The following is a 27,931-nucleotide window of genomic DNA, read 5'->3' as shown; positions in this document are numbered from 1 at the left end:
ATGGTCAAATCCGGAAACTATAATTTCGAAAACAAAACGTTTATTCTTTCAGTGAAATACGGAACCGTTCCGTATTTTATCTAACGGGTGGCATCCATAAGTCTAAATATTGCTGTTACATTGCACAACCTTCAATGTTATGTCATAATTACGTAAAATTCTGGCAAATTAGTTCGCAACGAGCCAGGCGGCCCAAACTGTTACATATACCCTGACTCTGCGTGCAATGAACACAAGAGAAGTGACACAATTTCCCTAGTTTAATATTGCCTGCTAACCTGAATTTTCTTTTAACTAAATATGCAGGTTTAAAAATATATACTTCTGTGTATTGATTTTAAGAAAGGCATTGATGTTTATGGTTAGGTACATTCGTGCAACGATTGTGCTTTTTTCGCAAATGCGCTTGGGTTAAATCATCCCCTGCTTGGTGAAGTTGGCTGTCTTTGTTAGGAAGAAATAGTCTTCACACAGTTCGCAACGAGCCAGGCGGCTCAAACTGCTGCATATACCCTGACTCTTGCAAGAGAAGTGACACAATTTCCCTAGTTAAAAGAAATTCATGTTAGCAGGCAATATTAACTAAATATGCAGGTTTAAAAATATACAGTGGGGAGAACAAGTATTTGATACACTGCCGATTTTGCAGGTTTTCCTACTTACAAAGCATGTAGAGGTCTGTAATTTTTATCATAGGTACACTTCAACTATGAGAGACGGAATCTAAAACAAAAATCCAGAAAATCACATTGTATGATTTTTAAGTAATTAATTTGCATTTTATTGCATGACATAAGTATTTGATACATCAGAAAAGCAGAACTTAATATTTGGTACAGAAACCTTTGTTTGCAATTACAGAGATCATACGTTTCCTGTAGTTCTTGACTAGGTTTGCACACACTGCAGCAGGGATTTTGGCCCACTCCTCCCTACAGATCTTCTCCAGATCCTTCAGGTTTCGGGGCTGTCGCTGGGCAATACGGACGTTCAGCTCCCTCCAAAGATTTTCTATTGGGTTCAGGTCTGGAGACTGGCTAGGCCACTCCAGGACCTTGAGATGCTTCTTACGGAGCCACTCCTTAGTTGCCATGGCTGTGTGCTTCGTGTCGTTGTCATGCTGGAAGACCCAGCCACGACCCATCTTCAATGCTCTTACTGAGGGAAGGAGGTTGTTGGCCAAGATCTCGCGATACATGGCCAAATCCATCCTCCCCTCAATACGGTGGAGTCGTCCTGTCCCCTTTGCAGAAAAGCATCCCCAAAGAATGATGTTTCCACCTCCATGCTTCACGGTTGGGATGGTGTTCTTGGGGTTGTACTCATACTTCTTCTTCCTCCAAACACGGTGAGTGGAGTTAGACCAAAAAGCTCTATTTTTGTCTCATCAGACCACATGACCTTCTCCCATTCCTCCTCTGGATCATCCAGATGGTCATTGGCAAACTTCAGACAGGCCTGGACATGCACTGGCTTAAGCAGGGGGACCTTGCGTGCGCTGCAGGATTTTAATCCATGACGGCGTAGTGTGTTACTAATGGTTTTCTTTGAGACTGTGGTCCCAGCTCTCTTCAGGTCATTGACCAGGTCCTGCCGTGTAGTTCTGGGCTGATCCCTCACCTTCCTCATGATCATTGATGCCCCACGAGGTGAAATCTTGCATGGAGCCCCAGACCGAGGGTGATTGACCGTCATCTTGAACTTCTTCCATTTTCTAATAATTGCGCCAACAGTTGTTTCCTTCTCACCAAGCTGCTTGCCTATTGTCCTGTAGCCCATCCCAGCCTTGTGCAGGTCTACAATTTTATCCCTGATGTCCTTACACAGCTCTCTGGTCTTGGCCATTGTGGAGAGGTTGGAATCTGTTTGATTGAGTGTGTGGACAGGTGTCTTTTATACAGGTAACGAGTTCAAACAGGTGCAGTTAATACAGGTAATGAGTGGAGAACAGGAGGGCTTCTTAAAGAAAAACTAACAGGTCTGTGAGAGCCGGAATTCTTACTGGTTGGTAGGTGATCAAATACTTATGTCATGCAATAAAATGCAAATTAATTATTTAAAAATCATACAATGTGATTTTCTGGATTTTTGTTTTAGATTCCGTCTCTCACAGTTGAAGTGTACCTATGATAAAAATTACAGACCTCTACATGCTTTGTAAGTAGGAAAACCTGCAAAATCGGCAGTGTATCAAATACTTGTTCTCCCCACTGTATACTTGTGTATTGATTTTAAGAAAGGCGTTGATGTTTATGGTTAGGTACACATTGGTGCAACGACAGTGCTTTTTCCGCGAATGCGCTTGTTAAATCACCCGTTTGGCGAAGTAGATGGTGTGATTCAATGATATATTAACAGGCACAGCATCGATTATATGCAACGCAGGACAAGCTAGATAAACTAGTAATATCATCAACCATGTGTAGTTAACTAGTGATTATGTTAAGATTGATTGTTATAGCCTACTCTTTAATTGAGACCACAGGGTCAGTCTGTTATATCTGGAGTATTTCTCCTGTCTTATCCGGTGTCCTGTGTGAATGTAAGTATGCTCTCTCTAATTCTCTCTTTCTTTCTCTCTCGGAGGACCTGAGCCCTAGGACCATGCCTCAGGACTACCTGGCATGATGACTCCTTGTTGTCCACAGTCCACCTGGCCGTGCTGCTGCTCCAGTTTCAACTGTTCTGCCTACGGCTATGGAACCCTGACCTGTTCACTGTGATTACTATTAATTGACCATGCTGGTCCTTTATGAACATTTGAACATCTTGGCCATGTTCTGTTATAATCTCCACCTGGCACAGCCAGAAGAGGACTGGCCACCCCTCATAGCCTGGTTCCTCTCTAGGTTTCTTCCTAGGTTTCGGCCTTTCTAAGGAGTTTTTCCTAGCCACTGTGCTTCTACACCTGCATTGCTTGCTGCTTGGGGTTTTAGGCTGGGTTTCTGTACAGCACTTTGATATATCAGCTGATGTAAGAAGGGCTATATAAATACATTTGATTTAATGATTTACTATTAGTCCTATGAGATTAATTATATGGAAGATTTGCTGTTTGTTAATGTATATTTGAGGTGTATGTGGGTTTTTTTGTTTCCAAAACATTCCCTTGGAAATTAAAAAAAGGTGTGAACTGTGAAGGAATTTGTGTTGGGAGAGAGTTGAGTTATTGACTAGACTGGAGGGGGTCGGGCGTGCAAGCGGTTAGGGCTGGCTGGTCGGTCTGATAGGATGTCTTAATAAAGACAAAATCAAAAGTCTTTTTTCAAGAGTTGTCCATATATTAGGTGCAACACAATATTTATTATTGAATTACCTTTGATCTAGTTCAGTCTTACTAATCACTTAAACAAATGTAATAATGATCTCTTACCTACTAGCTTGATGACTGTGGGCAATTTTGCTTGCTTTTTGTGCTAAATAGAGACGGGATATTGAATTGTGTAAAAGGAAATGAGCTTTAGGTTGTATACCCCCACTTCTAAAACTAAAGTGGCAACTCCGCATGCAACAAACTGTGACTAGCGTTTTTGAGTTACTTGTGTAGTTTAGGTCAGAAACTGTATACAATGTTTGCAATGCGCTCGTTATTATTTTGTTAGCATTCTCCATGAGAATCCCCTAGAACTTATTAGCATTTTGTTAGCATACTGGTAAGTGATGGTTTTTGTGCTTTGAATAGTAATACTTTTTAAATAAATACCTGCAGTCAACTTGTCTACTAGGTAATAGATAAAGCAGATCGCGTTCATAATTTCGCCCGTTAGATCATTTTTCATCATTATGAAGCTTACAGGTACTAGTTTCCCAAAAAAGCGGTTTGAGCCAGTCACGTGTGTTTGTTTACAAAGAAGCACAATGAGCAAAATGGGTGAGTCACTGCTGCAGCGGAACTTAAGTGAGCTGATCAAGTTCCACTTGTATGACATTTACTACTAATGTTTGCCAGCTATATATCCTATAACTATTAAGTTAACTATCTAAGATGTGCCAAATAAATTCTCTCCAGCTGGGTTTTGCAAACTTGTTCATTTTGCTAACGTTAGCTTGCAAGATCAAGCTTCTTGGTAGGAGCAGCAGAGACAATCCCCTCCTGTATTAAGAACCCTGCTGTCTAATTTTTGTTCTGTGCGTGCTGCAAACTGCGTTTTGAGATACTTGCATAACTTTATGAGCTGGGTTGTCTGTCCTAGTAGTATGCGCTCATTAGCATTTACCTAGCATCCACTATAAGAATTCCTTAGTACTTGTTAGCATTCTGGTAAGTGATGTTTTTTTGCCTTTTTTTTTTATACGTTTGGAAGAGAAAAAAAATAGCGCCCCTTATGTGCACTACCAGTAATACCGTATATCCCGGGATGGCACAAGTATGGTGTGAAGGTATGGAAATCTGGATACTGCTCAACCCTAGGACATATCCTTGCAATTTAGCTGGTACATAATTTAAATGTTAACTGAATTGAAATGTATACTTCCAATTACTACCACAAAGATGGCCACCAGTCCACCCACCATCAAAAGTCAATTTAAATGGGAATGTCTACTCTATTATCTATATTTCTATGATTTCAATAGGTTTCCTATAGAAACTTGGCAGTATAATTTAAAACTGATATTCTTATTTAAGTCTCTAATGTGTGGACCTCCAACCATCTTTGAGCTACCATTTATTTGAAAGTTGACATTTCAATTGTATTCCCATTTAAAATAATTGATCACCCAAAACATGACACCCAACCTGTATTCAAGAGCATGCTGTGGCGGGCACAACACAAACACCTCAGATTATGTAAAATCGGGTCTAAGATACAACATATAGCTTAAAATAAATGTATATATATATCATTGTCAAGAAATAATACAATAGTTTGACAACCCTGTTTATAAGCTTTTAAATTATATCAAACTCAACCTTATATATTTTCCAGTGATGAAGACATGGATGTCTCATGGTATGGTGGGGTATGTAAAATGGGTCATCTTCGAGCACCACTATCTCCTAAATGTTTTGGCATTCAAGTCCAAAAAGCTACTTTCTGACCACTTCTACCATGGACAAATATGTATAAACAATTTTGTTAAAATCAAAAGGGATGCAGTCAAAAGGTGATTGAAATCAAATGGAACGACCCATCTTTGTTATCAATTAGGCTAGGCTAAATCCATCATATAGGGCTCCCTACTCTGTATACTTCAACTCGAGCTCTTCACACACTGTCTACAATAGGATTAAACTTTTTAAATAGAAAGTCAGTCAAGAAAAAATACCTGAGGGGCTAAACAAATTGGTTAAGCTAACGCCACATGCCACGAAGCATAAAAAGCAAAATAAACAACTCTGATGTGCAGTCAGCTAATGTTTCGTCATGACCTCACACACAAGCACCTGCTGTGCTTTGTCCTGTGGCATGGCCACGTCGCCAGCCACATAGCGTCTCTAGCCAGCACTCTGTGCCTTCAGCTGTGGGAGAGCATCACCACAGCGCTAACTGCGAAATTAATCTGCCTTTTGCCTCACACGTCTCCAGTAGCACACTTAGCGCTAACCCCTAACACTGGGGGTGATGTGGCAAAAATCACACACAACACAATAAGGGACCAGAGGCCTCGGGAGGTCAAGCCAGATGTGGCTAATAAACTACTGAAAAGTTTTGAAGAGCTGTCTGGCTAAACGCTGTTGGTCGAAAATCTGTGAGATGTGGCTGATTTCATTAAAGTTGAAAAACAAACCTTGCCCTGCACATAATGTAGCCTATAGCCATGTAACTACCCCTAGCTCAACCGATGTGTCCAAACATAACCTTTTCCCACTAACTAAAGATACAGCAGGATTTGACCTTGACTGGCAATCAGTCCAGATATCCAACAAACACTAGTGGGTCATTACAAGACAAACAGAAGGCATTATGCCAGTGTCATGTTCATTAGCGCACACTGTATCAAAACATTCTGTAGAAGAGAACAAAAACAAGCATTGGTAATTGGAGAAAAATCAGATAGTACCCACCCGTTTCACTCCACCTGTTTCACTCCTTTTCATGCCTACTGAACACGACCCAAGCGTTTGCCAACAATCATGTCCCTCGCTTACCCCCCCCCCCAACCATAATACATTCTTCCAACCATACATTTACACAGTATTATCTGTTTAACTTACTCCTTTGCCCTAATTCTTTTAAAACATAGTAAGTACACTCCTGTTTCTTTGCCATATTGCATGAAAATCGAAAGTGCATATGGAACATTCTCTTTCCTTTCATTTTAATGTGTTTGTAGAGTGTGTTTGTATTCATTACAGTTGAATGACTGTTGAGTGAACGCCGTCTGTCTATCTGGGGAGAAGACCGCCTTACCCTATTGTAGTTTCCAGACTTTATTCCCACTGGAATCTTGCTCTGTAAACAAACACACACAAAGAAAACTGATGGGACATCACTGTCAACAATGCAGAAAGCAGGTCACAGAGGCTAAGCTATAATTAACAGAAAACACAGATTAGAATACGAAGACTAGGGAAACACTATATTAACAATTGTAAATTAACCCACTAGGGTTAATTTGCCCCTAGCCCTGGTCTCTTCTTGGTGGCCTAGATTTAAAATAATTAGAATGATTAGCAATATTCCAAGATGGCGTAGCAGTGCAGACGTTGTTTGTCGTTCTCCCGTGTAAATTTTGTATTTTTCGTCTTTTTTGTATACATTTTAAATCTCTTTTTCCTTTTTTAAAATTAAATATACCTTCCGGCAACCCGCCTCACCCAATGTGATACGGATCTGCTATTTTTAGACCATATAGCTAAAACCTCCACCAGAAGCTAGCCATCAGCAGCTAATTAGCTACTAGCTATTTAGTCATTGTTAGCCACTGCTAGCGGCCTTTACCTTTAGCACAGACACCAGACGCTTTTAGCCTGGATAATACTTGCCAGCCTGCATAGCGCGTTATCAACCGTGAGCATATCAGATTGTTTTTCTCCACTAAAACACAGGATTCCTGCTGTAAGCCCTGGACCATTACTCCTGATCGTCGCAGCTAGCTAGCTGCCACCACCGAGTGGCCCAACCCCGAAGCTAGCCTTGAGCCAGGTCCATCTCCAGGCCTGCTCAGTGGACCCTATGATCACTCGGCTACACAGCTGATGTCTCCCGGACTCTTCACTAACACGACTAGAATCCACTACACCACCGGATTCTTGCCGTAAGCTCTGGACCTTTGCATCAGATCATCGCTGCTAGCTATCTGCTACCGAGTGTCTATAGTGGCTAACGCCCTTGTCCTGAAGCTAGCACCAGTTAGCCGCGAGCCAGGCGCATCTCCCAGCTAGCAAACAAAATTACTCCAGCTACAATACCTCTTTTGCCAAATGGCCTGGACCCTTTGTCGACATGCCGTTCCATCATGACTGGTCTGCCGACGTAATTCCATCCGTTGTGCCCTCAACCGGCCTTTGCCGGACGTCGGAGCAGACGCTTCTACTAGCCCCGACCTGCTAACTTTTTTTTGAACGCCATGTCTCCCGCTTGCTAGTGTAGTAACGACTACCTAGCGGCTTCCCTGTTTCATCTATTGCTGTTCACTGGACCCTATGATCACTTGGCTACATAGCTGATGCCTGCTGGACTGTTCATTAATCACGGTACTCCATTTTGTTTATCTGTCGGCCCCAGCCTCGAACTCAGGCCCTGTGTGTAGTTAACTGACCCTCTCTGCCCATTCATCGCCATTTTACCTGTTGTTGTTGTCTTAGCTGATTAGCTGTTGTTTTGCGTTGTTGACTTAGCTAGCTCTTCCAATCAACACCTGTGATTGCTTTATGCCTTGTTTTATGTCTCTCTCTAATGTCAATATGCCTTGTATACTGTTGTTTAGGATAGTTATCATTGTTTTAGTTCACTGCGGAGCCCCTAGTCCCACTCAACATGCTTCAGATACCTCTTTTGTCCCAGCTCCCACACAAGCGGTGACCTCACCCAGCATAACTAGTGCGTCCAGAGATGCAACCTCTCTTATCGTCACTCAATGCCTAGGTTTACCTCCACTGCACCCGCACCCTACCCGTCTGTACATTATGCCCTGAATCTATCCTACCACGCCCAGAAATCTGCTCCTTTAATTCTCTGTCCCCAACGCACTAGACGACCAGTTTTGATAGCCTTTAGCCGTACCCTCATCCTCCTACTCCTCTGTTCCTCAGGTGATGTGGAGGTTAACCCAGGCCCTGCGTGTCACCAGGCGCTCTCATTTGTTGACTTCTGTAACCGTAAAAGCCTTGGTCTCATGCATGTTAACATCAGAAGCCTCCTCCCTAAGTTTGTTTTACTCACTGCTTTAGCACACTCCGCCAACCCTGATGTCCTTGCCGTGTCTGAATCCTGGCTTAGGAAGGCCACCAAGAATTCTGAGATTTCCATCCCCAACTACAACATTTTCCGTCAAGATAGAACTGTCAAAGTGGGAGGAGTTGCAATCTACTGCAGAGATAGCCTGCAGAGTTCTGTCATACTTTCCAGGTCTATGCCCAAACAGTTCGAACAAATTATCAAGGAACCCACCAGGTACAACCCTAAACCCATAAACATGGGCACCCTCATAGATATTATCCTGACCAACTTGACCTCCAAAAACACCTCTGCTGTTTTCAAATCAGGATCTCAGCGATCACTGCCTCATTGCTTGCATCCGCTATGTGTCCCCGGTCAAATGACCACCCCTCATCACTGTCAAACGCTCCCTAAAACACTTCTGCGAGCAGGCCTTTCTAATCGACCTGGCCCGGGTATCCTGGAAAGATATTGACCTCATCCCGTCAGTAGAGGATGCCTGGTCTTTCTTTAAAGTAATTTCCTCACCATCTTAAATAATGCCCCTTTCAAAAAATGTAGAACTAAGAACAGATATAGCCCTTGGTTCACTCCAGACCTGACTGCCCTCGATCAGCACAAAAACACCCTGTGGCAGACTGAACTAGCATCGAATACTGTACTGTGCAGCCGTCTTCATCGACCTGCCAAGGCTTTCGACTCTGTCAATCACCGTATTCTTATCGGCAGACTCAACAGCCTTGGATTCTCAAATGACTGCCTCGCCTGGTTCACCAACTACTTCTCAGACAGAGTTCAGTGTGTCAAATCAGAAGGCCTGTTGTCCGGACCTCTGGCAGTCTCTATGGGGGTACCACAGGGTTCAATTCTTGGGCCAACTCTTTTCTCTGTATATATCATTGATGTCGCTCTTGCTGCGGGTGATTCCCTGATCCACCTCTATGCAGACGACACCATTCTGTATACATCTGGCCCTTCTTTGGACACTGTGTTAACAAACCTCCAAACGTGCTTCAATGCCATACAACACTCCTTCCGTGGCCTCCAACTGCTCTTAAAACGCTAGTAAAACTAAATGCATGCTTTTCAACCGATCGCTGCCCGCACCCACCCGTCTAGCATCACTACTCTGGATGGTTCTGACTTAGAATATGTGGACAACTACAAATACCTAGGTGTCTGGCTAGACTGTAAACTCTCCTTCCAGACTCATATTAAACATCTCCAATCCAAAACTAAATCTAGAATCAGCTTCCTATTTCGCAACAAAGCCTCCTTCACTCACGCTGCCAAACATACCCTCGTAAAACTGACTATCCTACCGATCCTCGACTTTGGCGATGTCATTTACAAAATAACCTCTAACACTCTACTAAGCAAACTAGATGTAGTCTATCACAGGGCCATCCGTTTTGTCACCAACGCCCCATATACTACCCACCACTGTGACCTGTATGCTCTCGTCGGCTGGCCCTCGCTACATATTCGGCGCCAGACCCACTGGCTCAAGGTCATCTATAAGTCCTTGCTAGGTAAAGCTCCTCCTTATCTCAGCTCACTGGTCACCATAACAACACCCACCCGCAGCATGCGCTCCAGCAGGTATATCTCATTTCCTTCCAGTTCTCTGCTGCCAATGACTGGAACGAATTGCAAAAACATTCAAATATACACTGCTCAAAAAAATAAAGGGAACACTAAAATAACACATCCTAGATCTGATTGAATGAAATATTCTTATGAAATACTTTTTTCTTTACATAGTTGAATGTGCTGACAACAAAATCACACATAAATTATCAATGGAAATCAAATTTATCAACCCATGGAGGTCTGGATTTGGAGTCACACTCAAAATTAAAGTGGAAAACCACACTACAGGCTGATCCAACTTTGATGTAATGTCCTTAAAACAAGTCAAAATGAGGCTCAGTAGTGTGTGTGGCCTCCACGTGCCTGTATGACCTCCCTACAACGCCTGGGCATGCTCCTGATGAGGTGGCGGATGGTCTCCTGAGGGATCTCCTCCCAGACCTGGACTAAAGCATCCGCCAACTCCTGGACAGTCTGTGGTGCAACGTGGCGTTGGTGGATGGAGCGAGACATGATGTCCCAGATGTGCTCAATTGGATTCAGGTCTGGGGAACGGGCGGGCCAGTCCATAGCATCAATGCCTTCCTCTTGCAGGAACTGCTGACACACTCCAGCCACATGAGATCTAGCATTGTCTTGCATTAGGAGGAACCCAGGGCCAACCGCACCAGCATATGGTCTCACAAGGGGTCTGAGGATCTCATCTCGGTACCTAATGGCAGTCAGGCTACCTCTGGCGAGCACATGGAGGACTGTGCGGTCCCCCCAAAGAAATGCCACCCCACACCATGACTGACCCACCGCCAAATCGGTCATGCTGGAGGATGTTGCAGGCAGCAGAACGTTCTCCATGGCGTCTCCAGACTCTGTCACGTCTGTCACATGTGCTCAGTGTGAACCTGCGTTCATCTGTGAAGAGCACAGGGCGCCAGTGGCGAATTTGCCAATCTTGGTGTTCTCTGGCAAATGCCAAACGTCCTGCACGGTGTTGGGCTGTAAGCACAACTCCCACCTGTGGACGTCGGGCCCTCATACCACCCTCATGGAGTCTGTTTCTGACTGTTTGAGCAGACACATGCACATTTGTGGCCTGCTGGAGGTCATTTTGCAGGGCTCTGGCAGTGCTCCACCTGCTCCTCCTTGCACAAAGGCGGAGGTAGCGGTCCTGCTGCTGGGTTGTTGCCCTCCTACGGCCTCCTCCACGTCTCCTGATGTACTGGCCTGTCTCCTGGTAGCGCCTCCATGCTCTGGACACTACGCTGACAGACACAGCAAACCTTCTTGCCACAGCTCGCATTGATGTGCCATCCTGGATGAGCTGCACTACCTGAGCCACTTGTATGGGTTGTAGACTCTGTCTCATGCTACCACTAGAGTGAAAGCACCGCCAGCATTCAAAAGTGACCAAAACATCAGCCAGGAAGCATAGGAACTGAGAATTGGTCTGTGGTCACCACCTGCAGAGCCACTCCTTTATTGGGGGTGTCTTGCTAATTGCCTATAATTTCCACCTTTTGTCTATTCCATTTGCACAACAGCATGTGAACTTTATTGTCAATCAGTGTTGCTTCCTAAGTGGACAGTTTGATTTCACAGAAGTGTGATTGACTTGGAGTTACATTGTGTTGTTTAAGTGTTCCCTTTATTTTTTTGAGCAGTGTATATATATATATATATATATATTTTTTTTTAATCGCTGAAGTTGGAGACTAATATCTCCCTAACTTTAAGCATCAGCTATCTGAGCAGCTTACCGATCGCTGCAGCTGTACACAGCCCATCTGTAAATAGACCATCCAATCTACCTACCTCATCCCCATATTGTTTTTATTTACTTTTTTGCACACCAGTATTTCTACTTGCACATCATCATCTGCAAATCTATCACTCCATTGTTAATTTGCTAAAATGTAATTACTTCGCTACTATGGCTTATTTATTGCCTTACCTCCTCACACCATTTGCACACACTGTATATAGACTTTTTCTATTGTGTTATTGACTGTATGTTTGTTTATTCCATGTGTAACTCTGTGTTGTTGTATGTGTCGCACTGCTTTATCTTGGCCAGGTCGCAGTTGTAAATGAGAACTTGTTCTCAACTGGCCTACCTGGTTAAATAAAGGTGAAATAAATGTTTTAAAAATATAGCAATAATAGCACCACCTTGTTGTAGCCCATGTGCAATTTTTACCACATTTCCAATACTTATTTAACCATTTCAGACCTACAGGAGGTGCCTGTGTGTAATTAATACTAGGAGTCGATGTGGAGACCAAAGTAGATAATTGTGGGTCGGTTGAACTGACCTCTGGGCAGGGCTCCACTTGGCAGTCCTTGATGGAGCAGTGGCTATCGTCGGCCCAGAAGGGACAGGGCCTATTCAGGTTGACCTGTGGAGAAGAAAAGGGAAGAGTTGAGATGGCATGGTATATGCTATGAAAGTGACTGCGTCACACAGAGATGTGATGTGTTGGAGACAGGCAAGACAGAACAGCTAGGCTAAATTCACTCAAATAATGATGTCAACAACCGATTCAGATTCTCTTTCCATTGACGCATTTCAGGGACGAGCTCCGCCGTAAACGCCACGGGGCATTGTTGTTGCTGGTGACGTCTTTCCTAGTCGTGCTCGTCATTGGATACGTCAACCTCATTCGAAGGCGACAGATTGAGGAGAATACCTGATAATCATAAAGGTGACACACTGATTTTGTGGGGTCAAAATGTTGCTCAGTCAATGGGATGGTGACTAGTAGAGCAGCAGCTTACTGATCAGTGGGGGACAGAAACTTAATCGGAATATCACACTAGGGGCCAGATGAGTATTCTGAAAATATTTATGATGTTCCTATGAGTCTATTCTTCCTTTTCAGAGTTCCTGATGGGATGTTCACAGTGGGAAAAGGGCAATACATTGCCTTTTAGAATGAGATGGCTTGGTGTGTATGAATGGCGTATGAACGCAACAGCTGGACTCACATTGAGAGACTTTTTTTTTTTAACTGCCTTTGTGAAAAGATTAAGTGACTCAAATGGGCCTAAATGTTTCTTATGGATTCTAGGTGTCGGGAGAGCGTTTGAGCAGTTATACAATAGTAACAGTGCTGTTATCATAGAGAATGATATCATATTAGCATCAGGTTCTACAAATGGGCAACTCGTAAGACTGTCTAGGGATGCAAAAGAGGATGATTGGGAAAGACGGAAGACTCAAGGTTTGTCAGCACTGGACTGGACCTACTGTATTTCCCTATAAGATTCAGTTACATCCACACGGCGATGTCCTCCTCGTGCACTCTTTCTAATAACTAGGTTCCAGTATGAGGAGCATCTAATTTTCACACTTAAATGTACCTGACAAGTATCACATACAATAATTATAACGTAAGGTCTGTGTATTTCTGCTGTAACTAGGGCCCAAGCAAATTTTGCAACGGAAAATGTTTCGCAACGAAAACAAGCCTTTCTTATAGAAGGGTTGGCTGGCAACGTCACAAAAATGATGCGCAAGCAACAATGAGGCAGAAGGCCACGTGGGGTTATGATTCTGATAGCTAGCAACAATGACAAGAAGCTGCCATGTGGGGAATCGTAGGCGGCTCGTTTTAGCTTGTTGTGATGTTGTTTTGACTCATGTCATGCCTACGCTAATATGGCTAAATTAGCCAGCTAGATAACCAACAACTGTACCGATTCATTTGAGAGACCACAAGTGCTCATTTATAAACGTTTTCAACATGTCAACAATCTAAGTTAACCCGGTCTGTTTTGCGCCATAGTGGCGCACGCGTCGGTTTAGTTGCTAAACAACCAACCCTATTGGACAAGTTCAGGTTAGTCCCGTCTTATTTCGGCCCGTTTGCATCCGTTTGGTTCCTGGTGAATACACCCATGGACATTATAACGTAAATAGGAGTAGCACAATTAACTTTTTATTCAAGAATGTTGTCTAATCGCTGTCAATTTACAGTCAACCGTGAAGTAGACCTATTCCAACTAGAACAGTAGTCCCGGGTGGAGACATCCAATGCAGTGAATACACAACAGAGCAGCGTCCACAAACTCTATGGGGTAGGCTGGAAAACATTTGCTTGGCCTATTTGTTTTAGATTAGCAAGGAACTGAATTGGGGAGGCTCCCTTTATAAGCACTAAGTACTACGGGTTAAGGGCCATTGAAGCTCAAACAAAGATATAGTTTAAAAAAAATACAAACCCATTTGAAAATACAGGTAGTCAATTAGCGTAAATCCACAGTAGTAGGATTATTTATTGAGGGATTACCTTTAGGACACATTTTTTAAGCTATAGTGCTAAGACAAACGCAAAACCTTACGGTCTGATGATTTTAAGGACATTTCTACTGCTCCTCGTCCTCCCCTGTTGGGGCCTACTATTTAGTACTTACCCTGTAGTACCTGAAGTAGTCTCTCTCGGTCAGCTTCTGAATGAGGGGGTAGATCTTGAAGTTGTTGAAGACATCAATGCTCTCGATGTCACAGAAGCAGTCATCCAAGACGCCTGTCAACTGAGGGAAACAACCGGAAAACGCCATAAGAATTATGGTTGTACACCAGTGTTAATTTTGTCAACAAAATTAGTGACTAAAATATTTGTCAAAAACTTGGTTTTTCAGTGGCAATTGACTACACTATAACTGACTAAATAGACCCAGGAAAAACAATAACTAAACAACAAAATATTGTTCATTTCAGTTGACTAAAACGAGACAAGACTAAATTATCTCTGTGGCTAAAATCAGACTACTAAGTGGACTGGACACGATTTTTTGGAGAAATTGAGAGAATTTCAGTGATAAACACAATTAATATTAACAGTACAGATGCACAGCACGGCTCTGTTCAACAGTGGGAAGGACCCACCACACCAAGCCTACATCAGCTGGTGAGCTGTGGGGGGAAAAAGCGATGAGTGTGGGCAGGTTAGGCAGACGGGCTCCGCTCAATCGCCACCGCCGATTATACACATCGCGCAGGTGACTATTTTGCTTCCCTGTAGCTAACCAGTCACCACCAGATACCCTTTGCCTCATTAAGAAACACAAGCTGCTTTACAAAATGAAAAACAATAGCAGCATTCAGTTTAACAGTAAAACAAGTCTAGCTTGTTTCTAGCCATTACCATTCAAAAGATATGATCCATAACAGCCGCGCTACGTTCTATCGTGCATTGGCGGGCCATATTTTACATTCATAAAGCATATCACGGGCCATTTTAAAACTAGGCTACTTGCAGACCGGACCGTTAACCATGTGTTTAGGCTACACCTTGTTGGGATAACACTCTGCTCGGAAGCAACGCTGACTTGTCAAAGTGGCTATCGGAAGGTCTAATTAGGCCCTACACCCTCCATAATATTCCCTCCCTCAGCTTTGGAACACTGGTGCAAATGGAGGACCGGGGGCAAGGGGAAGATATGGAATACAGCCAAAGAAAGAGAGGGGGGAGACAGAGAGAGAGACAGAAATGAGTGCAAAAGCTGGCCTGCAAATCTTAACTTCCTCTTACACATATTTAGCCTGATATAAAACTGCCACATACTCTTTCAAATCAGACACGAGAGCTGGAAGCCAGATAAAAGACCACTTCCTGACGCTCGAACAACACAAAACACTTAAGCAACATGACAACGTTCGTCCCAGCTGCCGGTTGAGGTTGTTGACCAAAATTTGGTTACCAAAACGTTTGCCATTTTCCCTCCACCTTCCCCTTTTCATACATCTGATACCTGCGGACAAACGGCTTTATTCTCCCATGCATAATGAAATAGACAGCTGCTTTGTGAAAGAAAGACTGCGTTGCTCTGGTCCAGCAGACACCCAAGCCTTTCCACTCTCTCTCATCATGAAGTATTCAGGTTTAGACCCAATCAATGCAAATGGTGTCATAGAAAATATTTTTGTATATAAACTCGTTTCATGAGTATATTGTAATTACAGCCATATGAAAAGGTATGTGTGTCACTGTCAACCGACAAAGCAGAGACATACGGTATTTTATAAGAACAAGTTGCACAAGACTGCATGTTGCAAGAATTCTATGAAATTAAGTTCTTAGCACTGTGTAGACCATTCAGTCACTTTCACATCAGTGGTTGTGTGTCATGATGTGGAGAAAACTGAGTAGCCTATCTAACCAGCTGTTACTGACAATTAGTTTCACAAACTGGCTACACGCGGCAAAAAGACATTTCTCTTTCAGTTCATTCTGTGTCATTGTGACAATATTCCGGAAATGTAGCCAACACAAGCATCATATAGCACACAGATGGAAACAACCATATATATATATCTGACCTCTGAGTGTAGCTGTCCAGAGAATGTGATGGGAAGCAGGAAAGCCGTCCATAAGTAACAAAGTCCTCTGAGCATGCCGGTGAATTCAAAACCTTTGTGGTTTCCCTTGTTGTTTATTAAAAATATAGTTTAATTTGCCTATTTCTCTGAGGAGCTGGTATCTTTAACAGCAGTTTTAAATTACAAAACTAAGACCAGCCTTATGAGAATATCTCTGTCTTTTATGTCCCTAAAGGGACTGCTGAAGCCTACTTCAACAGACAGGTGAGAGTTTGCCAGAGTTGATGGCATGACTCTGACCTAACCTGAGGATGAGCTGTCATTTCAGACCACTTATTTTTCCATAATTTTGCATAATTCTCCTTCCCAGGCCTCGCCTCCAAACAAGATATGTCAGCAGCTGTCAAACTTAGTCCCGCCTCTATACTTGACATTTGTAGTCTTCACTTCGGTTCAAGGACATTTAAAGCAAGTATTACTCACGGAAGAGAAGACTACATCTCCCACAAACGAATTGGAAGGAAACTTTAATATGGCCAATCAGACGACACCACGTCTCGGTCTTCTCATATTACTAATGCGAGTGCAATTTGTTAGAATGAAATAATAAAGGCACGTGCCACAGTATAAAAAAATACAGACACTTATTGATTCAGATTGCAGTATGTGAGTCAGGTCAGTAGCTAACTTCATTCAAAAGTTGGCATGAATGACAAATCAAGAAAACACACATCAATATAACATTGCACGACATAGGCCTACAAACACATTTGTGAGACTGGAAGTTGCAGATTTGGTGAATTAAGATCAGATATTCGCATGATAAGGGCAAGATCGATTATGACAGTCGTTTTGAGATGCGCACAAGTGTCAAATTACAATGTACAGCAATAACAATAAACACTCAGTGTTGAATTCAGGAAATAGCTGGCTACGAGTATCTTTTATCCAACCATTTTAATAATTATTCTGACAAGTCAGTGTTTATCGATGTGCAAGGCAACCACATGATTAATTTATACATGTTATGCCTTGCTGTCCATAAAGTTGGATAAGGCAACGGAAGAGCGCAAGCAAGCTATGTGGGTATGATGACGTCAAATTAACATGACAGTAGAAAACGCTAGAATAATGTTCCTCCAACGCAGTCATTTAGCCTTCCTAAACGGACATTGATATTGCAATATATTGTAAATTGTAAGTACTTACGTGACAAAAACAGCTCTGGTCTTGACTGTCAGGAGCATCTTCTTTGGAGGAATATTGGTCGTTGTACGTTTCGGTTTTGACTCTGTTGTGAAACCAAACCAGAACAAAGTCCCCAAATAAAAACCACAACAAAACCAGAAGTCCTGCGGATTGTATCGCGTTTTTTATCATCACTGATGCAAATGCAACGCGCCACGAAAGACAAAAACAAAGAAAAGTTTTTGAAATGTAGATGTCTAGTTGGCAGGCTAGATAATGATGTGCTACTAGCTAGTTAGTGGTGCGCACTAGCAACAACAGCGGAGAAAAGCTGTCGTAATGAAACTGCTGGATAAATGAAAGACTCCAACCAAAGCTGACATCTGTACGACTGTATCCTCAGAAGTAACTTGTGAAAATGTCTTTAGTATCATCAGTAGTCGTTATAAATAACATTCACAAAGCCGAAAATAACAAGTTTTGCCATTTAAAAAAACAGTTGTCGAGCCAAGACGATTGAAAAAAATCGGCTACGGAAAGCAAAGAGGTACAGTGAAAATGTTTTTACTGCGTCTTTTACATCCTGTGAATGGGAAAAGCATTCATGTGACTTGTTATAATAGCCTAATGAAAATACACTGTAATTTGTGGCAGTGTCATTTCTGCAGCCCTAGCTGGTGTATTGTCTGCATAGGCTTTTATTTTTACATCATTTTAAAATATTTTTTTCTCTAGTTAGGTTTTCCTTAGGACCTAAGCTTTAAAACATTGTCAGTGATAATTTGCACTGAGTTGGAGGAGATTGGCCAAAGAGACAATCTCAAGATCTCTGCATCAGACCCTCTTGGGGAAAAGCTGATTGGCTGCAAGTCTGTTTGGTGAAAGGAGGAAGATGCTGATCCCTCCTCAGAGAGTGGAGACTCTTCCTGGTCCTTTGCCATTTTTCCGAGGTGTGAGTAAGGAGGTCATCACTCTGAAGGAAGAAGGAGTTCCTGTAGAGCGACCTACAGCACTATGGGGAGGAAGGACTCCAGCAGAAGCCAGTCCAGGTCAGCCTCCCCCTGTCCAACCAGCTCGTCACAGAGGACACTCTGCTTGTGGCTGAAGTGGAGGACCATGGTGATGCAGATGAAAAGGAGATTGACCTAAAGCTCTCGGGCTGTGAGGCTTTCTCCACTGCAAAGCCAAAGTTCTCTGCCTGGAAGAGGTTCCACAACTACCTGAGGAAGAAGATGAGATCTTCCTCAGAGCAGACCCCCAAGGTGGAGAACCTGGACCAGGACTGGCTGCTGGATGCCTTACTGGCAGTTGTTTAAACTATTCTGCAAGAGCAAATAAAATACCATTCTATTTTGCCTTGCGCATATTAATTGGAATTACCTCATGTTTCTTTGACATTAGTTAAGATAAGACATAGATACAGTAGTTAAGTTATAGAGTTCAGCAGGTATTTATCACACACAAACCATAAAAAGGAAAAACCAACACAAAAAAACATATAAAAGAAAAACCAAGGAGAAAAATATAAATATAAAATTCCATAGTAATTTACTAACTAGCTTCAGATACCCATAGACTTCCAGTCATTGCGCTAACAATAGTTAGTTAGCATTGACTCAGGAAACAGACCTCTAACTTCCTTCATACTGGAAACAGAGACATACAAATGGTATTCACGAGTTCATCTGACTCTTGGAAACGAGATACAGGGCATCATTGCCAAAATTCTGAAGTTTCCCTTTAATTAAGGGGAGATTTTAGACTCTTGAAACACAGGTTCGAAACTCCGTTGATCACATTGTTGCTTCTTCCCTCGGACTCCAGGCTTCTCCCCCAAGTGTCCTCGCACACCAAGCCCAAAACACATACAGATCATGCTTGCCCAATGCCATGTGAGACCACTGGAGTGATCACTGCTGCCACCAGTGTAGCGGGATAAAGTGAGACTGCCCCAGGGACTCGGACAGTGGCTCCTACGATGCAGAGGCACGCACCTAATGGACTGTGCCACAGAAGCTCTGGGCAGAGGCAGTGTTGTGTTCGAGACCGATTCAAGACCAAGACCGGAGCAAATCAAGTCCGAGTTAAGACCAGAAAAATGTAAGTCCAATTCAAGACCATGATTGTCATTTTGTCAAATCACCACCATAATAAGAGTTAAAAATGTCCAGTATTTCTGTGTTCATATTTCAGAACAACATATGGATTCTTTATACATTCAGAAGTTAAAAAATGCATGCTGAGGGAATAGAGCCACTCAAGAAATGATTACTAACTCAAACACAGTGGGGAACAATGGGCCTTCTATGCCTTCAGAGAAGGGCTAAGGATTTATAAAATAATGATTATAATAATGATAATTATATTATTATTTTCAATGATGCTCTGATTTAATCTCTTCAGTTTTTGTAGGAAAGGAAAGAGTTAACACTGACGCGAGAGAGAGAGACTTCCTGACAAAATGTGAAAAATATAAAACAATTAGAGAGTGTCATTTCCCCAAATTTGAAACCCTTATTCAATGTTTCAAAGACCTCTCTGATGAGAGTAGGCTACCCGTCCTGTTGGGGGAGGACGCAGAGAGCTGTGGGTTGGCAGCGCACTACATTGCTGCCTACCATAAGTTGAGGGACAGTGTCTGACAGACCAATCAACCTGCCTGCACATGTCTTCTACTGTATGCTTATTGTTATTGTTCAATGTATGGTTATTTTGACCTTTGGTTACTGTTGTTACTGTTGTCCCGTTGACAATTTTGATTCTAATTTTTTCTTTCATATTGTAAATATCCAAAATAAGCTTTGGCAATATGTACATTGTTACGTCATGCCAATAAAGCAAATTGAATTGAATTGAGAGAGAGAGTAAAAGAAAAAGATCCAATCACGATTTTTCTTTGCTGGTCTCTGGGGAGATAAATCTAGCTACCTAAATCAGCCATTGGCTAGGCCATCAGAAGCTAGATAAAGGCATCTGCCATTTAACTGTATTAGAGCAACATTTGGAGTGACAGTGGAATCAACCAATCACATTTTGACTGAGTAAATAAAACCGAATAAAAACATCTGTTTTGTCCAGGACTGGAGTCTACACAGAAGGTGCACTGTTGCCAATCAGAGCTTTCTACAAACAAGCCATTTGCCACATGGGCCTGCCATCATTCATTTTGAACTGGACTGTGTGTTTATAGGCAGTTGCAACAGTGTGACTTTAGATAATTAGAATGCATTAGCCAGAAGCCACAAATTACACCTGAATGGATTTCTGCAAATATGTAAATACCACGGGAGTCCTCTTACATTTGGGAACTTTACAGTCCTATTGATCAAACAACCAAGACAAGGTAGGCTCTCTCTCCGTCAGTAATGCACAAGATAAACAAATAATGCAAGCCAGAGCAAGATGAGCTAAAATCTAACAAAGGAACATTAGATAAACCCTCTTAAACTTTTTGAGCTAGTTGACCATCAAAATTGTACTGATAAATGATGGAGAACTGTAGCCTCCTCATCCTTCTGCAGCTTGCCTGCCAATGCATGCTTGTCCCAACAAAGCACCCAAGCTCACTGGCTATAGCTGGCTAGCCTCCTAGCTAGCTACTTCCAGACACAAATGAGAGAACACCTCACTCTGACCCTTTTACTCAACGTAGCAGAGCTGGTTAGGCTGTTTTCATGTTATCTAGAGCGTGCTTGACTAACTATTGCTTTTTTTGCCTATGTTTACTGACCCTGTCATATTCAGCAGGTGTTGCGCATTTGTAAATTCATCAGTCGTTCTGTGCTAAATTGGAGTAGATAGCCAGAGTGAATTTTCAAACGCAAGATATACGCTAATTGTATAGCTGTCATTCAAGTTCTTGCTACCTAACCAAATGACACCTGCACCTCTAGCTGTGAATAGCCACCGGAAAAACGATATGAGGGGAAAAAGTCAGTCACTCCTCCAATGGCATGGCATCCTCCTAGCAGCTAGCTAGCTAGATACTCCAGCCTATTAGTCACGTTATGACAGACTTGTGATCATTGCCCTTGCTAGTTTGATTGTATTGACATTCCCAACCTTAGTTACATTTGTCTGTTTTTGTTCAGAATATTGAGTCATTGAAACTGAAACAGTGCATCCCAGGATGCAGCAAACCATGTACCAGGCCAGCTGTGATTTACAACCGGATAGCAATATTTTTTGGAATACCAAGAAATGTATTGGCTTAGTGTATGTTATGGAACACAGGTTTTATTTAACTCCATTTTTAAAACCTCTTATAAAGTTGATTTTGTAGCATAAACTGGGAATTTGATATTTTTGACTGATATTATGATTGTCTGTTTGTTTCATATCTGCAAAGTAGTTAAAACGCTGAAGTGCCACTTTAAACTTTAGGTCACCGGTTACTTTGTGTGCTAAATGTTAAATGTTTTTTTTTGCAATGGGAAGTAATAGATGTTTATAGAAAAAAAAAATATGCTTAAACCACATCAATGTGATTTGATGGGCCTGTCAGGGCTTGGTTTCCCTGTGGGTGGGCCTCTCCACCCAGGCCCATCCATGTCTCCGCCCCTGATGACAATTGCGCATCACAAATAGACTACTAACCAACATTTCGGACTAAACTTTTTCAATACCTGGTTTGCATAGCCATTGTTGCCTTAGTTAGCATTTACTGGTAGATAACATGTATTGAAACGTCTTTCTTACCCTACCGATGTTAAAACCAGTCGAGAGCTGCTCAGATTATATTCCGTTGGACTAGACTGTGTGAATATATTTCACGTGCTTTGCGTTTTGTGTAGGCTACTTTGTGCATGATTTCACAATTGTACTACGTAATTGATCAATCGTATACCTCCACCACGCTACTTTGATACGCATCAGTAGGGACTAAGAAGTGAGTATAAGCAATGACCACTGAAAAAAAATATGGGTATAAGGCTTCAGGGCTCCCGAGTGGCGCAGCGGTCTAAGGCACTGCATCTGTGCTAGAGGCGTCACTGCAGACCCTGGTTCGATTCCAGGCTGTATCACAACCGGCCGTGATTGGGCGGCGCACAATTGGCCCAGCGACGTCAGTTTTAGGGTTTGGCCGGAGTAGGCCGTCATTGTAAATAAGAACGTGTTCTTAACTGACTTGCCTAGTTAAATAACAAATAAATATATACCTGCGTATACCCTCCAATAGATGGGTGCGCTGGTATTACGGTTGCTTTAAGAATCTCGAACCTGTCACACACTGAAGGCCTGCCTATAGGTTCGCCACTGCGCAAACATGTCTATAATAGATATAAAGGCGTTTAAGATATTCATGTTTCAAGAAAGGAGTATATATATTGGGCCTGGCGAAATTATGAAGCCTCACTGTCCGACACCAAATGTATCCGACACCGAGCCAGTCAATATGTGGTCTCAAGACTGAGTACTACAACACTGGGCAGAGGCAGTTTTATTTTTGAAATAACTTCAATACCTACACCAATATATTTCAGTGACAATCAGCTTGAATATTGTTCTTCTTTATCAATGTCACAAAAATTAACAATAGTTTTGAAAGGATTCATGTTCAGCATTCTACAAAAAAAAAAACAGGAGTACAGCCCTCCTTCACCCGTAGTGTGGTGGTATAAACTTGTATTACACCTAAACAGTAGTGCCTGGCAGATGTGTATTGTGTACACTCGAGTTGTGTGTAGCCTGTTGTAGCAAGCTAGCTAGCTACTTGGATGTGGAAACGTCTCATACAATCGTCGGGCGCCCACGTTACGATTGGTGATAGGTACTAGACGTCAAATGCGACAGTTAAGAGGATAGCTAGCTACCTTTCCCGGTTTTGCCAAATTCAACAAACAAGCGTTCATTAGCCACTTCCTGTATCACATCTGGCCGGTTTTGACCGCAGTCCAGCACAGTTAGCCAGCGTTAGCAAACTAGCTACAGGTAGCTATCTAGCTAATACGTCTAAAATTAAGCGAAGATTTAAGCAACTTCAATTCTAGAATATAGCTAGATGTTTGTCGTGTGTATTTTTGCATGTATTGTAAGACTACCTTGCGTAGCTTGCGAACTATTTAACGCTAGCTAACGTTAGAACGTTGTTGCAGTGGCTAGCTTTTTTTGTCCTTTCCAGTTTCGGCCACGATCGTCACATAAAGGCAATTTAAAAGATTGCCCCAACAATCGCAGCCTCATCCTGCCATGAGATCACCCTAACAATAAATATTGGGGTGAAGATGGCTGCAGAGCTCTTTCCCACCAAGAAGCTGGGCCCAGCATCCTCAACCAACACAGCTGTGCAGCAATACCAGGAGCAGAACCGGAATAACAACAACACCATTCACAGCTGCAACTGGCAAGGGCTCTATCCTACCATCCGAGAGAGGTAGGTGACCCTAGTAAGCAGTAGTTAAACTGGGAATCTAATGCCTTTTGAGGAGAGACGATGTGTACATTGAATAGATTTTAAATGGCCAAAGAAAACCAATTTCCTGGGTCTACCAGCTCATACATGCAGATACTGAAGTCTGAATGTGATGCCATTGACACTGTTTGCTAATCATATGACTCATGCTTTCACAGGAATTCAGTCATGTTCAACAATGAGTTGATGGCAGATGTTCACTTTGTCGTTGGCCCCCCAGGAGGAACTCAGCAAGTACCTGGGCACAAGGTAATCAGTCATCTTTAAACCTGTCCAACGTATGTGAGTAACTAACTGAGCAAGACCAAACACAACATGTTCAGACAGATTTATCTGTTGCGTCTGCTAAATGACCAAAATGTCAAATAAAATGCAATTGGCTGATATTTCTCCACACCAGCCTCTTTATGCTAAATCCTTTTGCAAATCTCTACATTTCTTACATAATTCATGTGTACATGTATATTCTCTCCACCTTCTGTCCCTTATCCATCCTCCCACCATAACTTGCTCCCTTTTCTTTGCTCCTCTTCTTTTTCTCATGTGACTCCCTATCTTCCATGTTGTCCCTCAGTATGTGCTGGCTGTGGGGAGTTCTGTGTTCCACGCCATGTTTTATGGTGAACTGGCAGAGGACAAGGAAGAGATCCGTATCCCTGATGTGGAGCCTCCCTCGTTCCTAGCCATGCTGAAGTAAGTGGCCGGCGCCTCCTGACGTCTCATTAGATGCAGTCCCAGTGTTCATTGTACATTTCAGAATGTCGTATTCAGGTTAGAATGTCTTCCTTTGAATAGGCAGCAGACAATGCAAGGGCATGTGAACTTATAAAGTTAGCCTTCCCATAAATGAGAAGTTGAAGTGAACTTGTCAAGCCCTCATCTGACTCTCCCCACTCTGGTCTGGCAGGTACATCTACTGCGATGAGATCGACCTGTGTGCCGACACGGTCCTGGCTACGCTCTACGCCGCCAAGAAGTACATTGTGCCCCACCTGGCTCGGGCCTGCGTCAACTTCCTGGAGACGAGCCTGAGCGCCAAGAACGCTTGTGTGCTGCTATCCCAGAGCTGCCTGTTTGAGGAGCCCGACCTAATGCAGCGCTGCTGGGAGGTGATCGACGCCCAAGCCGAGCTGGCGCTGCGCTCCGAGGGCTTCACAGACATCGACTCGGTGACCCTGGAGAGTATCCTGCGCCGCGAGACGCTCAACGCCAAGGAGATGGTGGTGTTCGAGGCGGCATTGAGCTGGGCCGAGGCCGAATGCCAGCGCCAGGACCTGACGCCCACCATTGAGAACAAACGGCTGGCGCTGGGCAAGGCCATCTACCTGATCCGCATCCCCACCATGACGTTGGATGACTTCGCCAACGGTGCGGCACAGTCGGGTGTGCTGACGCTCAACGAGACCAATGACATCTTCCTGTGGTACACGGCCGCCAAGAAGCCTGAGCTGCTGTTCGCCAGCAAGTCGCGCAAGGGCCTGGCGCCACAGCGTTGCCACCGCTTCCAGTCGTGCGCCTACCGGAGCAACCAGTGGCGCTACCGGGGCCGTTGCGACAGCATCCAGTTCGCCGTGGACAAGCGAGTGTTCATCGCCGGCTTCGGCCTGTACGGCTCCAGCTGTGGCTCAGCAGAGTACAGCGCCAAGATTGAACTCAAGAGGCAGGGCGTGCTGCTGGGCCAGAGCCTCATCAAGTACTTTTCAGATGGTTCCAGCAGCACATTCCCAGTGTGGTTTGAATACCCTGTGCAGATCGAGCCCGACACATTCTACACGGCCAGCGTAGTGCTGGACGGCAACGAGCTCAGCTACTTTGGCCAGGAGGGCATGACTGAGGTGCAGTGTGGCAAGGTCACCTTCCAGTTCCAGTGCTCTTCAGACAGCACCAACGGGACAGGTGTGCAGGGGGGGCAAATCCCTGAGCTCATCTTTTACGCTTGAGGTGTCAAACGTCAGGGAAACGTAACACTCCTTCTTCACGGTCACAGTAAATGCACCCCTCCGGATGTTCAGAAAGCATAATCTCTTAACTATGGCTTTAAAAGTGTACCTGGTTTGGAAAAAACAAACATCCAATTTATTGTGAAGGTTATTTAGTTCAATATTCAATTGCCTTATGAGTATGCCGGACCTAGTGTAGGACTCTTGTTGAAATGACCAAAAAAAAAAATATTTTAAATGAAGGATAGGCATTTGTTCACATTTAACTGTTTACTCATTTGTTTTAATGTTTATGAAGCACAGTTCTCATTTAACAAGATTATTAGTATGTTGTAGGTAGCTTTTTTGTTTTTACTTCAATCATTCCTATAATTTTAAGGAAAACACTACAACTTCAATATAAGGTATTTCAACCTGTGCAAAAATCGACGTTGATGTAGAGGATACTTAGGGTATAATCAAATATTTTTGTAACTTGATAAATAGTTTATACATTTTTGATGGTGCAATTTCTAAGATTTTCTATTGCTAATATTGTTACCTCTAAGTTTCCCCTTGGGTTTTCTGTGAGATGAATAAACTGAGAATAGACATCAAACGGAAATGTAAACCTGTGCTGAGGTTTAAGATACTTGAGTATGTTGCTGTCTCAGTGTTAGGCCCTTGTATGTATATAGCTAACTATTGTTTGCACTACTATTGGTCCTCTTTTCAAATGGGACAGCCTTTTTGTATCTTGCTTCCTTGTATACACTTTATTTTTGACCTTGTTTTCTCTGAAAATCAGTATGAAGTGTCGCCGTGCTGTGAGTTTGACAGTGTCAATGGACCTATGAATGTGTACTGTTGTTGCATAGCAAAAATAAAATGAACCAGTTCTGTAAAATTGTGTTGAAGTGTCTTCTTTTAATATAAGTATTTTAAAGGGCTCAGACTGGGGCTATAGAGCAAAAAAAATACTATTCAGAGATCCATGAAACCAGCATTTACTGTTGGCAGTCCCCCAGAACATGTTTTATACAAGTGTCTCAATGTTAATTAGCATATTACACATTCAAACTATCTTCAACTTCGTGTTCCTGATTAGGCCTCTTGTAGAGTGATAGTTCAAAATAAAAAAGTGGGCAAGGCTTGTCTCAGGCCTCACACACACACACACACCAACAGTCTCTTCTTTAACACCATAGTACCCTCCAAACTCGTCATCAAGCTCGAGACCCTGGGTCTCGACCCCGCCCTGTGCAACTGGGTCCTGGACTTCCTGATGGGCCGCCCCCAGGTGGTGAGGGTAGGTAACCACATCTCCACCCTGCTGATCCTCAACACCGGGGCCCCACAAGGGTGCATTCTGAGCCCTCTCCTGTACTCCCTGTTCACCCACGACTGCGTGGCCATACACGCCTCCAACTCAATCATCAAGTTTGCAAACACTACAGTGGTAGGCTTGATTACCAACAACGACGAGACGGCCTACAGGGAGGAGGTGAGGGCCCTCGGAGTATGGTGTCAGGAAAATAACCTCACACTCAACGTCAACAAAACAAAGGAGATGATTGTGGACTTCAGGAAACAGCAGAGGGAGCACCCCCCTATCCACATCGACGGGACAGTAGTGGAGAAGGTGGAAAGTTTTAAGTTCCTCGGTGTACACATCACGGACAAACTGAATTGGTCCACCCACACAGACAGCGTTGTGAAGAAGGCGCTGCAGCGCCTCTTCAACCTCAGGAGGCTGATGAAATTCGGCTTGTCACCAAAAGCACTCACAAACTTCTACAGATGCACAATCGAGAGCATCCTGTCGGGCTGTATCACCGCCTGGTACGGCAACTGCTCCGCCCACAACCGTAAGGCTCTCCAGAGGGTAGTGAGGTCTGCACAACGCATCACCGGGGGCAAACTACCTGCCCTCCAGGACACCTACACCACCCGATGTCACAGGAAGGCCATAAAGATCATCAAGGACAACAACCACCCAAGCCACTGCCTGTTCACCCCGCTATCATCCAGAAGGCGAGGTCAGTACAGGTGCATCAAAGCAGGGACCGAGAGACTGAAAAACAGCTTCTATCTCAAGGCCATCAGACTGTTAAACAGCCACCATTAACATTTAGTGGCCGCTGCCAACATACTGACTCAACTCCAGCCACTTTAA

At 43.3% G+C, this 27,931-nt stretch overlaps 2 protein-coding genes and 1 long non-coding RNA gene across 9 annotated transcripts in view; 2 read left to right on the top strand and 1 right to left on the bottom strand.

Moving 5' to 3' along the window:
* The window catches only part of LOC139568765 (ERO1-like protein beta), a 32,296-nt gene extending 14,338 nt beyond the window's left edge, over window positions 1–17,958 (bottom strand). The window contains exons 1-4 of one of the 2 annotated variants that reach the window (XM_071390834.1): window positions 17,446–17,958; window positions 14,328–14,447; window positions 12,227–12,310; window positions 6,354–6,395 (exon numbers count right to left, since the gene is read on the bottom strand). In XM_071390834.1, coding sequence (XP_071246935.1) covers window positions 6,354–6,395; window positions 12,227–12,310; window positions 14,328–14,447; window positions 17,446–17,616 — 417 coding nt within the window. In that variant the 5' untranslated portion in view covers window positions 17,617–17,958. Of the gene's footprint in view, window positions 1–6,353; window positions 6,396–12,226; window positions 12,311–14,327; window positions 14,448–16,236; window positions 16,424–17,445 lie in introns of those variants that run through there. The other variant, XM_071390835.1, reaches the window with a different exon arrangement.
* Window positions 17,833–18,795, top strand: LOC139568771 (uncharacterized). Its single transcript, XR_011673656.1, has 2 exons — window positions 17,833–17,971; window positions 18,160–18,795. It is a non-coding gene; the product is annotated as an uncharacterized lncRNA (long non-coding RNA).
* Window positions 18,796–19,411: 616 nt separating this feature from the next.
* btbd3a (BTB (POZ) domain containing 3a) lies at window positions 19,412–26,662 on the top strand. Of its 6 annotated transcripts, none has more exons than XM_071390841.1 (5): window positions 19,412–19,524; window positions 23,546–23,797; window positions 23,995–24,085; window positions 24,411–24,529; window positions 24,744–26,662. In XM_071390841.1, the coding sequence occupies exons 2-5, from the start codon at window positions 23,649–23,651 to the stop codon at window positions 25,774–25,776; spliced, it is 1,392 nt and encodes a 463-aa protein (XP_071246942.1). In that variant the 5' UTR covers window positions 19,412–19,524; window positions 23,546–23,648; the 3' UTR covers window positions 25,777–26,662. The 6 variants fall into 6 exon arrangements, with proteins under 6 accessions (XP_071246942.1, XP_071246938.1, XP_071246939.1 ...); XM_071390837.1 differs by lacking the exon at window positions 19,412–19,524 and adding an exon at window positions 20,499–20,767; XM_071390838.1 differs by lacking the exon at window positions 19,412–19,524 and adding an exon at window positions 22,004–22,312.
* Window positions 26,663–27,931: the final 1,269 nt, after the last annotated feature.

This window comes from Salvelinus alpinus, chromosome 2 (assembly GCF_045679555.1).
Source record: "Salvelinus alpinus chromosome 2, SLU_Salpinus.1, whole genome shotgun sequence".
Taxonomy (NCBI): domain Eukaryota; kingdom Metazoa; phylum Chordata; class Actinopteri; order Salmoniformes; family Salmonidae; genus Salvelinus; species Salvelinus alpinus.
This window is presented reverse-complemented; position numbering and strand designations above follow the sequence as displayed.